The following is a 13,368-nucleotide window of genomic DNA, read 5'->3' on the forward strand; positions in this document are numbered from 1 at the left end:
GGGCGAGGCAAAGCCGTGGCGTCCCGTCTGGTGCCCGGAGTTGCCGGGTTTCTAAAGCACTTGTTCAAGGATCTCGTTTTCAGCCCTTCTTAGAGCTCCCGTAGCGTATCGCGTCTCTCCAGGAATGAGTTGTGGCGCTGAGTCTTGGCTATTGAAGAAGCGCTTTTCTGATGCATAATGGCAAAGCTGTCGGCTTTTGTGCTTTGAAGATGTGGAACCCATCCACACGCTTGTGTTGGAAAACTAGCTCCGTTTTTGAGCGTGAAATAGATCAATTCATTTATGATTTGAGTTTTCTGCTGTGTTTTTACACCTCAGCACTGCGATCCCGTGCAGTCTGTGCTAGATGTACCTACTTTGGCTTGAGGGTTGGAGTAGATGATCTCCAGAGATCCCTTCCAACCCCAACCATTCTGTGATTCTGTAACACAAAGCACAGAACGGTTCTAGAAATAACAAGGAATGGGAAGAATTTGTTTTTTTGGGGTTTTTTTTAGGTAAAAAACTTTCACCCTGAAGTGTAGTTAGCTGTGTTTGCATTTTCTGGTGGCAGGAAGATAGATAAAGTACCTGTCTCTGGTGATTCTTGGCTCATTGCTGCCGCCGTGCTGCTACGCCTCAGTTAATCCAGTAGAGCTGTGTGTGAAGCTCCCTCATCAACTGAAAAAATGGAAACAACTGTTACTCTTTTGAAATTTTCTTTCCTTGGAGTGATTGTCATCTGGGGCAGTGCCTTGCTCTGGTTCTCGATGGGACGCCCGAGGGAGCAGCGTGGGAGTGGGAGTGCGAGAAAGAAGAGGGGCTGCTTTGAGCCCGGCTGCTGAAAGAGTTATTTGTTGAACCATTGTTGGAGCCATCACAGGGCCCGACCACGTCCCGGCCGACCTTGGGCTGGGAGTGAAAGGGCTTTATTCATGTTCCCCCGCTTGCTCACAACTTGACTGTTGAGCATAGCTTGCTTTCTGTCGGGGCTCCTGCTCAGAGACCTCTGGTTCACACACGTTCTTGAAGAACTGCATGAATCCTTTGCAGCTGCAGTATTGCGCAGTGCAGTGCATTAACTTTATATAAACTTTCTCTCTTCACACGTATTATGTATGTATAGTGAGGTGGAAAGTCAGTGCTTCACAGGCTGGCTCTCACGGGAGACCGGAAAAATGTGGAAAGAAAACAACCAAAGAGCCAAAGTAAGAGAAACAATACAAAATTTTTTTTCTGCTTTATGTTTGCGTGGGAAGTGTGGAGAGATGCAGTAAATCAGCAAAAGTGAGTGAGAGGATTGAGGATCTACTAAGCAAATAGATTTGGTAAGGGAATAGAGGGAAGCACGTGCTTGGAAAACTTTACAGAGAACACTGTAAAAACAGACATATAACGTAATTCTGTAATGGAGGAGGGTGATTTTGTACTAGGTTTATAAATGTAAATGATGTAAATGTAACGATGTAAAATATATTTATAGTGTCATCAAATAATATTTCCTAATTTAACACATGCTGTATAATTGTTCAAGTGTTTCCTGCTACATTCTGGGAAATTTTTTTTTTTTTTCTGAAAGAAATGTAAAATCACTCTCAGAATGCAGTCTGACCTATAAATCTGATTACAGTCAGACTGCACGAAGTCTGAGGTGCAAGTATTTAGTACCTCTGATTTTTGAAAGTTTGACTTCTGTGAGAGTTTTGGCAACCATTGCCCCTGTACAACAGCATACAGTGCTTGTCATCAATTTATTAAAAGGAGGAAATTAAAGAAATCCTTGTTGCAGTCAAAGTGGCCTTCTGATAGCAACCACCATTGTCGCATCCAAAACCATCATTGCTTTCTTATTTGGACAAGGAACATCAACAACAAGGGGCTGATGTGGTCAAGGGTGAAGACGATTGACTTGCTGCTCTTCAGGAAACAAGAGTGATAAAGCTGCAACAGCCAGCACAGCCAAACAGGTGCAGGTCTTCCAAAAGTGAGTGCAGTTGTGATACCAGTACTGATGATACCAGTGTGAGTATTTTTCTGTGTGAAGGTCATCTCAGAGGGCTGCACCAGATTTCCGTTTCTTTGTTTTTCCTTCCTTGAAAACACACAGGTCAAGAGAGGCCTTTCTGTGTGGACCACAAAACCGAACACTTTCTCCTTCTGTAGCTGATCAGTCCCATCTGAACCAGCATTGTCCTCATCATGGCACATGGAGTACTAGCTGTGAGGAACTGGTTTCTTTTCTGTTGTCCAGTCTTGATCCCCCACCTGCTGCCTCTTGCCACATCTATCCATAGGCAGCAATGGAAGAACAGGTACTACATGTGCGAGATTTTCAAGTCACTTAAATACCTGTTGGTGAAGAGAGGTCTTAGTGGCATTTACAAATGAATACGCTGCTGTCTGTGAAATCACTTCATCACAAATGGGAAGCTAGCATAGTGTCTCTACTTGTTTGTTTGTTCCTAAACACCTCAAAGTACAGTCCAGAAGTTACCTCAAGTCTGTCGCTTCTCCCTCTGCCCATTCTGGGTGATTTCAGGGCATTCAAGAAGATTCTGTCCTGCCTCAGGTTTCTTCATACAAAAACATAGGACAAAAATGTCACCTTTTCTTTTTTTTTTTTTTAAATGTTCTTTCTAAGGTCTCTTCATATATACATGTATGAAGGAAATCTTGTGGCGACCTATGGTTTAAGGTGACTTCAGATGTATTGTGTGTTGAAGTGGGCTGGAAGCTATTTTGTTGGCACACCAGAATGCCTTGTAAGAAGTCGTTTGAAAGAGATGAGGGAAAAATCCTAGGCTTCTGATGTTTAGACCAAGCCCTAAAAGTTGTCTATTGTTTCTGTCACACTGAATAAATTACATGGTAACTGTGAGTGAAATTGCCAAATACGTTTTCATCGAATTGTCTTTTGGCTGATACTTTTTTTTTCTACACACCTTTTTTTGGGGAATGTTTTGATCCGTACTTGACACCTGTGTGTTGCTTTTTATTTTATAGAATAGACTGATGCATTAATTCCATGTAATTTTTAATGTATCTCCTTTCTTACTCTGCATCTTCATGGACTTTTCTTTCTTTGTATTTTTTCTACCTCATCCTCCTATATTTTCTGTTCTCTTCTGTGTTATTTTGCCAAGGTTTCCTTTCTGTTCCCTCTACTCATTCCATCTGTTCTCTGTCTCTCTCTCACACTTGTATCAACATTGAGAGATGTCAATAGTATGCATGCCTACACACCACATCTACATTTTGGATTTTGACTACCCCAAAATGGAAAGTATGCTTCTGTTCACTTCCAAAATCTGTTTAGTTTCCTACTTACCTCATGTGTTAGGAGGCAATAGCATCATTGATATTTGCTGGATCAAATGTAACTTTGGTTATTAGGAAAGTAATTGACTATAAGAGAGTAATGTTATCGGAAGATTAAAGTAGATTTTCTGGTTTAATGAATGTCCACACCTGTTTATGGTAGTGGGAAACTCAGGTTCTCTGAAAGAGTTGTGTTTGGAGTGTCCATGGGCATGTTAACATGTGTCCGTCCGCCCTCGTGGCCGATGCCCAGGCGTCCTTCCAAGGGCCTGTGCACAGCCTGTGTAGCTGCCCGGGCCTGGCAGGACCCTCACCTCCTGCCTGAGCACATGGACATTGATCACTTTTTTTCTTCAAGCTTTGGAGGGTAAATTTCAGTCATCTCTACGAGCAGAGTGTCAAGCTAGTTATTTGCCTGGACTGTAAGTCTGATTCTGCAGGAGGCTTGTGCAGAGATGCGTGTAGTCTGAGAACCAACTTTTGCTGGGGAATGACCCAGTGTTGTGCAGTTTTAGTCAAAGATGGATGTTAAATTTAAAAGATAACTTTTTTTTTTCAGTTTGTTTCCGAAAGAAGAAACTCAGTTTTTAAATGTTACTTTTGCCTCAGGCAATGATTTTTCTTCGCACACTGTTTTTAATGGGCAAGATGACTCATAAAAAAATATACTTTTTTATATACTTGAATCAAAATACTTGATTAACTGAGTTTGCAGAAGTCCAGATGCAGTTCTGTGAAAGCTATGCTACCAACCCTTTAAAAAGGGGAGGAGGGAAGGAGTGAGATGGAATTTGGACCATCTCAAGCGATCTTTATTGTGTGCTGTCTGGATGAAAGTATGAATTTGAGAAAGCAGTGAGAAACAGGAGCTATTTACAGGAGTATTACTGTGCTCATAGCATTCAGATTACAAGCTTTGAGTTATTCACTGAATAAAGCTGGATGAGATGCTGTCTTCAAGCATAATTTAGCTACTCCATCCAGTGGATACTAATTTGAGAAGACTAGCTAATCTGAGTATTTAATTGCTTTCAGCATGATATATATTTCTTAATTCTTGAGTTGTCACCGTTTTTATCAACTGGTGATACAGCAGTAACTTGTTTTTCAGCTGGCTGACATATTATTTCTTTGAGAAGTAGTAAGAATGCAGGCATCATTGGGTCAGTTTTGTGGATTTAATTTCTCTGTGTATTTGTTAGACCACAGTGAAGCTGTACAAGGTGCTGGCATTGCAGGCGAGACATGTGATGCCCTTGGAAAACTTGAGAAGGAAAAATGTAGGCTATTGCTTTTCTATTAAGAGTATGCTCCAAGTGATGTCAGATGGAACAGGTTCACAAAATGATTCTTCTGTAAGGAAGATGGAGGGAGGCCAGTCTCCAAATGAGAACAGTATCTCTCAGTCCTGTAATGTTTGTTGCGTGGAGAACAGAAGTGTAAACATACAAGAATGAAGGCTTTTAAATCAGTGTGACTGAGACTGTCTCAAGTTGAGCTGCACAGTATTTCTTGAAAATTTTGCAGTCTACATTAAGAGCTTTTATTGCAGCATTTTTGGTGAAGCTGATTCCTGAAGACTCTGTTGTGTCTTAGGACAGCTAACTGTCCGAACAGTTTAGTAGCAGTTAAAATCCCTAAAAAAGAGGGATCTTGTGGTTAAGATGCTGAATTACATGTGGGGAGAATGAGATTCATGTTCTTGCTCTCTTAGTCTTTCCCTTTATTATCTCAACTAATACCTTTGTGTCATCTCCGCATGCAAAAAGTCACAATTATGTCTCTTCCCCTCAAGGACAACGCTGAAAAAAGCTGTGCATAAAACAATTTATCTGTTGGGGAAATTCTTCTAAGTACCAGGTTCTGTAGTCTGTATTTAAAACTTACCAGGACTTTCCTGTCTTATGCTGATTTTATGCCTTGTGTTTGAAATTACATAGAACTTGCCATGTACTTTTGTATATTTACATTTCCAGAAAAATGTTTGTAATTTTCACGCATAACTGTGCAGTGTCACTAAATTAACTTTTATGTACAGAGCAAAGGTGAAATATGCTATCTTAAAATAGCAGCAAATTGGAGGTGTCTCAGCATATCTTGGCAATTGCATAAATACTTATTTATGCAGAATTTGTTACTCTCTTTCCTGATGGCAATACATATCCATAAGAAGCATATTCGGGAGAAACTTAGAAATACAAATAAATTAACTGTCTTGGATGTCTGATAAGAATTTTTAATTAGTGATGCAGCCAGATATCTGTTGAGTTACAAGCACAGCCTTAGCTTTCTAAGCAAAGCACAGAGAAGGCACCTTGTTTTTCACACTTACTATTTCTCATTGTCCTCTGTTTAATACAGAAATTTGGTCAAATTTTCAGTGATAAACAACCAGTATAACAGTGGAAGAACTAATTATTGTTGATTTTAATTTCCAGAAAACAGTAAACTCTTGAGTTTATTTGCTAAATTGTAATTAATCTCTCCCTTCCTTTCGAGAATGAGGTTATGGAGTTAATGGCTGAGGACTCCAGTTGTCTGTTTCTGCACTTAGCTTTGTACAGCAAATACCGCTGTAATACCAGTTTCCTCAGCTAAACGCTTTTTAATTCTGACATAGTCTCTTGTGGATGGTGTGACCTCTGGAAATGGTCAGTAAGATTGTGGGTATTGGTGATTTGTCTACTGAAATCCAAGTGGACTGGAAGGAAATAAAGTTCTTTCTGCTCGGATTTTTTATTGGAGATTAACAAATGGCTATGCAGGATTTTGAGGGCAGCCCAGTACGGTTTGGCAATAGAGGTGGTTTGAATATCAGACTGTGTAACTATAGTTTAGATGTGCTACCACTCTGTCTCAGATACACTTGTCTTTAAATGGTCAGGATACTGATAGTTTTCAGTGTTTCTCTTTTTAATAGTAATTTCCATATGTTAGGATACCTTGAGAAATTTATTTTTCAGACATGCTGTGAACGAACTTTTTTTTTTTTATAGCCCTAAGATGTCATATTTTCTCTTTAAATTGTGCACTTTCCTTACACATTTTTCCTCATTATATTAGTCTAGAATGGAGTTATCTGATTATAATAGTTTAAAATGAGAGTTAGTGCAGTCTGTAGTCCCACATAAGAAGTCCTGTGCAAAACAAGAAGAGGATGAGTATTTGCTGTGAAGAATGTCCTTATCCTTTTAGCTACAAGAAACTTGCTATGCATACCTGTTATAAAAGGTTGCCCTTTTATGGGCACCTAAGTGTTAAAAAATTTCCCACGGTTGGCTATAAACCAGTAACGGTTTCCAGTTCCATGTGGACTGGAAACATAAAAGAAAGAATAGCATGGACCTGTCACTGTTTACACTTTCTATATGGAATGTTTGTTTAAAAATACAGTTCATTTGTATGAACCAAGATATTTCCTTTTAGTCTTGCACATTTTTAGTGTGCTCATTGCCTTGATGTAATGATGCTAGATTGCTAGCTGACATTTGAAAAGGAACGTGCACCTCTAGACATCTCTTATAATACATATAATGTTATCTCTTAGAGTTCTGGTGTGTAGATAATGTATTATTTTACATAAATAACAATTTCAATTCCAGCTACTCAGAATGAGTTATGATTGGTAACATACACATTCCTGTGATTATGGTCTCTATTTTGAATTCTGCCACTTGTTTAAAAATATTTTTTTCTTCATTTCTAAGAGCAAACCAACTGTGTTCTATTTTCTGTCTACAGTTTTCAGTTGAACTTGTCTGCTTTACTTTCTTCATGTTCCTTGGATTTTTTTTTTTTTTTTTTTTTTTGCAAAACCTGGACTTCACTTTGAGCCTTCAAAGAGTCCTGTAAAGTAAATTTGGATGTTTTCTCAAATCATGGAATAAAGTTGATTTGTCAGATCTTTTTTCACACTTTCACTTTTCTTGGTTCCATGTAAATCATAAGGAACAAGTTCTAGCTTACTTAGTAGAGTTTGTTTGTTGCCATTGCTAATTGGTTTGCAACACACTTCACTAATGTATTTTAAAATTATTTTTCTGTAGCAAAATGATGGCTATCGAACTTTATCCTTGTCCGGCCATGTTGGTTTTGGTAGTTTACCTGATCAGCTGGTTAAAAAATCCATCAAGCAGGGCTTCTGCTTCAACATTCTTTGCATTGGTAAGTAGTATCTGGGTGGTTTAAGGCTTTAGTACTACAACCGTCCTTAGGAAGTGTCTGAAATGTAAATCCAGTTGCAATGTTAAACCGTTTAATGTTAAGCATGAACTATAATTCCACCCCTTCCTCCAACTTTGCTTATTTGTATCCAACCTTTGGTTTTATATTTAGCATTTTCATGAACAATATGAAGACCAAAAATGTTGAAAATGGATACCATGCATTTATTGATTTATGGGCAGCTTTTTGTATTCTTCTGAGTAAACTGGACTACACTCCATTTTTACTGTAACAAAGAGCTTCAGATCAAAAAATCCTAAAATTCCAAGGTGGTGTTACTGAAGTATTTCTGTACCTATCAGATGTTTACTCTAGTATTTTACCTTTATTCACAAAACTCCTGTGTTGAACCCCATGGTTTCACAGCTAGTTACTCAGCTTTTTAAAGTCTGAAAGAAATTAGTTCACAGTTTTAAAGAGACCAAAGTGTCAAGAGACTGTTCTTCTTATTACTCATCAGCAGGTAATTCTCTTTTCTGTAGGATGGGATAAAAAATTAACTAAAAAGTACTTAGTGCTCCTTATGAAAAAGGAATGCAGACAACCATTTTGCTTGGAGAAATCAGTTGACAAGATTTTGTGTAAATTTGCTGGTTGCTGTGATAACACTTTCTGTGCTTAGTAGATATTTATTTGATGTGCAAAATGTCTTCCCCAACCCTTCTGTTTAACTTTAGGGGAAACTGGAAGTGGGAAATCAACCTTGATAAACAGTTTGTTTAACACCAATTTTGATGACTCTGTGTCAACGCATTTTTTGCCAAATGTACGACTTAGAGCCCAGACTTATGAACTCCAGGAAAAGAGTGTTCTTTTGAAACTGACTGTTGTAAATACAGTGGGATTTGGTGACCAGATAAACAAAAGAGATAGGTAAGTGCCCTCTTGTTGCTATGGTATGCAGAAGTTTTGATCTTCAATTATAAGTTCATTTTAGTTTGGGCTTTGTAGTAAATTCTCATCTTACATATGTTCGAAATATTTGGTTAACTGTTTCCTTTATGTACCAAAGTAAACATGTTTTTCTTCTCATCTAGTAAATGATTTGAGAAATCAGATGAACTCTGCCCCTTTCTTTGTGATATAATCTTTTATAAATGTAAATAAATAAAATGTGCAGTAGTGACTAGTTTCTTTTGGGGTGGAGGAAAGCATGGAGAAGGTCAATAGGAGACATTTTAAACAACCAAACAGGTTATAAGGTACTGTATATTATATAGATTAGATCTATAAGGTTTTTAAAAATTTAATTGGAACATATTGAAGACCTTAAACTGGAAAGAACATCACGTGGATTACTGAAGGCCTTTTTTTTTTTTTTGTGTTGGACAGCTTGATCAAAAGATGTAGAGGTACCATGCTAGTGTCTTTCAGAACTTTATTTGAGTGTCTGCTTTTCTAAATTGAAGATTTTAAAATATTGAACTATCTTTCAGTGGATTTTGTTTCTTTCACCTTAATTGTAAGGAATTTTAGCACTCCTGTGCTATATGAGTGCCTAAATGGTGGTAATGACAAATGAAGGTCAGAGAGTCACATTATCCTGAGAGCTATGGCTTATGATATGGCTGGAAAATAGCTACTGCCAGTGACTTGGATGAATGAGATGCAAGTAGACATTAGTATAGATATTAGAGGTTTTCATGTGTGGTACAGGAACTGCCTTTTAGTCCTTCTTTTAATTTCATGTGTAACAATTACTTCTGAATTTTGGTAGCATTTGATCTGGTTTATAAACTTTGTGTAGCAACAAAAATCTAAGGGCACACTGCTTGTACATCTAGCAACACTTACTTTTAGAAAACAGATTATAATCTGGATTTAAGTAGGACGAAGTATATTTAAGATGTACTTATTGCAAATCAGATTTACATTCTTCTCTTTCATTCCTCCTTTTCAATTTTTGTCTATTGTTTAAGAGCTCTCTCATGTACAGTACTTCATCTTCAGAAGATAAAGGAAGTCCTATTTCTTGGTACTGGTAATTGCATGTTCTTTCTTTTCTTGTGTTGTACCTAAGAGTTTCTTGTATCTTCCTTGTATCTAAGAGTTCTCCAGTTGCACAGCTTGATTGCAAAAATTTATAGAATGTCACTTGGGGAGGTCAGTTATAATCATAACTAACTTTATGTAGCTTTTTTCACTAATAGTAGCTAGGAAATGTTTTATCTGTTTTAGGTGCACAATTCTTTTTTGAGTAGCCTTCCAGAAATTAAGATTACTCTCTACATTTAATTTTTTGCTGTAGTGAGTAGATATTTGAGCACCCTTTTGATATGTAAAGCAAAAATCCACAAAACAATGCAAGAAGAATTCCTTTCTTACCCTGTTTCTGTTTAGGAGTAGCTAATCACTGGTTGTTAAATTTTATTTCTTACAGCTATCAGCCAATAGTGGATTATATAGATGCACAATTTGAATCCTATCTCCAGGAAGAACTGAAAATTAAACGTTCTTTATTTAGCTACCATGATACTCGCATCCATGTCTGCCTCTATTTCATTTCACCTACAGGCCATTCCCTAAAAGCCTTAGACTTGCTAACCATGAAAAGACTAGACAGCAAGGTAAGACTTTGAAACAGAGTTTTAAGAATTTGTCTTATTTTCTGAAGTATCTCACAGCTTGTAGATCCTCTGCCACCTTCTAGTTCTATAGCTGTGTGTTTGATTTGGGGATTTTTTTTGGTATTGGCATACCTTAAGTTCACTATCAAGTTTTGGGAGTGCTGGAAAGTTGTCATGTAAAAAACCTGGCAGCACTGTAAAGATCTTTGTTATAGATAACTGAAGAGGCAACTGCTATGAACAGAACACCCTGCCAGCGTGGCTTTTTCTAAGATAAGGCTGCATTAGTGTTTTAAACTTCACATCTTGATTTGTTCTGCAAGCTTTAAAATAGCAGTTTCTAGTGTGATTACTTGCACTTTCTAAAATTCTCAACTTTCTTGCTGTAATGGGCTGTGTGAACTGGATGAAGCTAAATGTTTAACTCATTTCAAGAAACCTTACATAAGTTGGGTTTAATTTGTAAAAATTTTGAGAAATTTGAAAACTTAAATGCATTTGCTCTTCCTGTAGCCCTTTCCTTTGTGCTTTACTAGGGCCTCTCCTGCTAAATTTTATTTCTGCATTTTCTTGTTCATGAGATGTTTCTTCAAGATAACAAGAACCAAATCAGCTGTCTATTCTGTATTTGTGATTGATGAGCACATTTGTTATTTTTGTAATTTTGTTTGTGGATCTATTTTGCATTTTGAACTTTCTCAGTAGCACAGAGCAAGTGTGGGGGAGGTATGGTGGGACAAAGGTAGGGGAGAGCAGGATCACTTCATTCTGCTATGGTGTTGGTTTATGCTGGATTAAAATGTTTGTGAAACTACTTTGTAATAAGCAGTGATAGCTAAAGAGCATTGATACTAGAAAATGGGACAGTTTCATGGAGCATATTGTTCTACTCTGAGTTTTGAAGTTGGAGGTTGTGTTAAACCACAAAAATACTTGGTTTCTAGGTTGTGCCCTCTATTTACTGAACTCCCTTTAAAAAATTTTTTCTTCCAAAAGAAAAGGAGATAGATCCACGAGTCCCAGCATCTTGAGAAAATATTTTTCCATCAGGATAAACCAAAAGTAATTCTGCTTTGCAGGATTTTAGCTTCTATACACTTACTTAAAATATTTGTCGTTCTGCTTTGGCTCAGAGAGAACATGAACGGCATGTAACTGTTCTTTTATCCCTTTGCAGTGCATTCTACTTTCTGCATCGCATTACTACAGAAATATACATATACACACACACACAAAAAAGTATATACTTTAACTGTACTTTAGTTTCCATCTCATTGTGGAACATGTTTGTGATGCTTTTAGTACTGTATTCTCCTAGTGGCAATTCAGAACTTGGGATTTCCCAGGATGTGGAAGTCTCTGGGTGCATTTGCTGAGTACAGGATTCTGTAAAGAGAAGGTGGTACAGCAATGTGCAATGTGCATACATCAAGCATATAAATCCATGTCAGAAGTTGTCTTAATTTTCTTCCTAAATCCACCACAGTACACTGTTATGCTTTTGTTACCATCTGCTTTGTAGAAAACAAGACCAGGTTACACAGCTCCAGGGTAAAGAGGATTCTTGGAAGAGGAATATAATTCTCTGCGATTCATTACCTAAGAAATTATCTCCTAATTAATGAGTGCTTGAAAAACTTTCATGTTGAAAAGACAGAGTAAAGGTTAATTTAATTCTGAGGACTCTGTGTTCCATCTATTTTTAAAGCTATATGACAGAAAACCTAAATTGATGTCCCTCAGCTAATATGACTGAAGCTGTGCATTATTCCTAGCTGTAATAAATTGTTTGTACAATCCTAAATTAGCTCAGTTATATATATAAAAAAATTCTAGCATTTTACTTGTTTTTAGATATTTTACCCCATATGTGCGTAGGTTGCATATGCTACACAATCAAGGACTATCATCACATAATCTTAGAAGTCATACTTTGGAGTTGGCGTGCTTTTTTTTCATTTGGACATTTTGCTTAAGACAGAAGACTTATTTCAAAAACATCCATTTTGAATCCGTTATTGAGATTCCATGTGTAGGCATTTCAATTCAGGCAGAATATTCAAAAGAATAAAAAGAATGTATGTGGGGTTTTTCTTTTTTTTTTTTTTTCTCCTTCCTTCTTGCATCTATGATCAAGGAGCTCTGTAAAACTCTCATCTTCTGAAATCTTGAAGAATTATTTGAAATGTTCTTCCAAAATATTTGGAACTTAGCTTTAATTCTTTGTATCTAGTTCTAAAAAATGCATATTTGGGGAGTGGTGATAGTATTTTTAAGAAAAATTTGGCATCTACTGCCTTCCTAAGTTCCTTCATAACTATTTTAGGAAATAGAGCAGTTTACCTTAGTAGAACTGCATTTTGAGTGCTGAATAATTAGTGTAAAGACTGGTAAGCAAGATTCTTCTGTCTTCATCATTCCTATGCTCGCAGCAAATATTTGAGAAACCCTTTGTGGCAGTGGTGAAGGTGAATAAGCTGATGGTGTAGCGGAAAGGAACCCAAGGAAGAGGGGTTCAGGGGTAGGCTGGGTTTGGTAGCCAGCTTCCTTTTCTTTGTGTATGTAAACTCTCAACTTTCTTTTAATGCCTGAACCATGTCCCCAGGTGCTATAAACTAAAACAACTTATTTTTTTAGCAGAGATGTAAATACTTAATAAGTAGGCGTTGCAATTTTTTTGAGTACTTCACTATATGAGACCTCCTTCCTTGTTCTTTTCTCAGAATCATTTTATTTTAAGGGAGTATATTAAATAATCTGTTGTTATTTTGTTAAACGATGCCGGTTAATGCATTTTTCATGGTTTGTGAAGCTTTATTATCAATTGATGGAAAAATTTGGACTGTGGGGGAAGTTTTAAGGAGCTTATCACCAAACAGTTTAATTTATAAAAGATGTCACCTCAAAATTTAAGTCTTACACATTTCATATAATTTGTATCATTAATAGGTGAACATTATACCAATTATAAGCAAAGCAGACAGCATTTCTAAAACTGAACTACAGAAGTTCAAGAACAAAATAATGAGTGAATTAGTGAGTAATGGCGTCCAGATATACCAGTTTCCAGCTGATGATGAAACCGTTTCTAAAATTAATACCGTCATGAATGTAAGTAAATGACAGAGACATTGATATTTGAGTACTAAAGCAAAGCATCACTTATACCAATTCATGCCTGTACTTTCACCATTATCTTGAGGCTTATAGGTTTGTATGTAACAAGTTTGTTTATTTTTCTATCTCCTTAAAAAGCTTGTATGTTTTGGGTTTTTTTTCC

At 37.0% G+C, this 13,368-nt stretch overlaps 1 protein-coding gene across 1 annotated transcript in view; it reads left to right on the forward strand.

Annotated features, from left to right (window-relative positions):
• Positions 1-1,157: 1,157 nt before the first annotated feature.
• Positions 1,158-13,368, forward strand: part of LOC104531841 (septin-10) — a 26,065-nt gene continuing 13,854 nt past the window's right edge. Inside the window, 5 exon segments of the mRNA XM_029087188.1 lie at positions 1,158-1,187; positions 7,344-7,461; positions 8,199-8,394; positions 9,902-10,088; positions 13,038-13,199. Of these exon segments, the coding sequence (XP_028943021.1) occupies positions 1,158-1,187; positions 7,344-7,461; positions 8,199-8,394; positions 9,902-10,088; positions 13,038-13,199 (693 nt within the window).

This window comes from Antrostomus carolinensis, unplaced genomic scaffold (assembly GCF_000700745.2).
Source record: "Antrostomus carolinensis isolate BGI_N321 unplaced genomic scaffold, ASM70074v2 scaffold16711, whole genome shotgun sequence".
NCBI classification, from domain to species: Eukaryota; Metazoa; Chordata; class Aves; order Caprimulgiformes; family Caprimulgidae; genus Antrostomus; species Antrostomus carolinensis.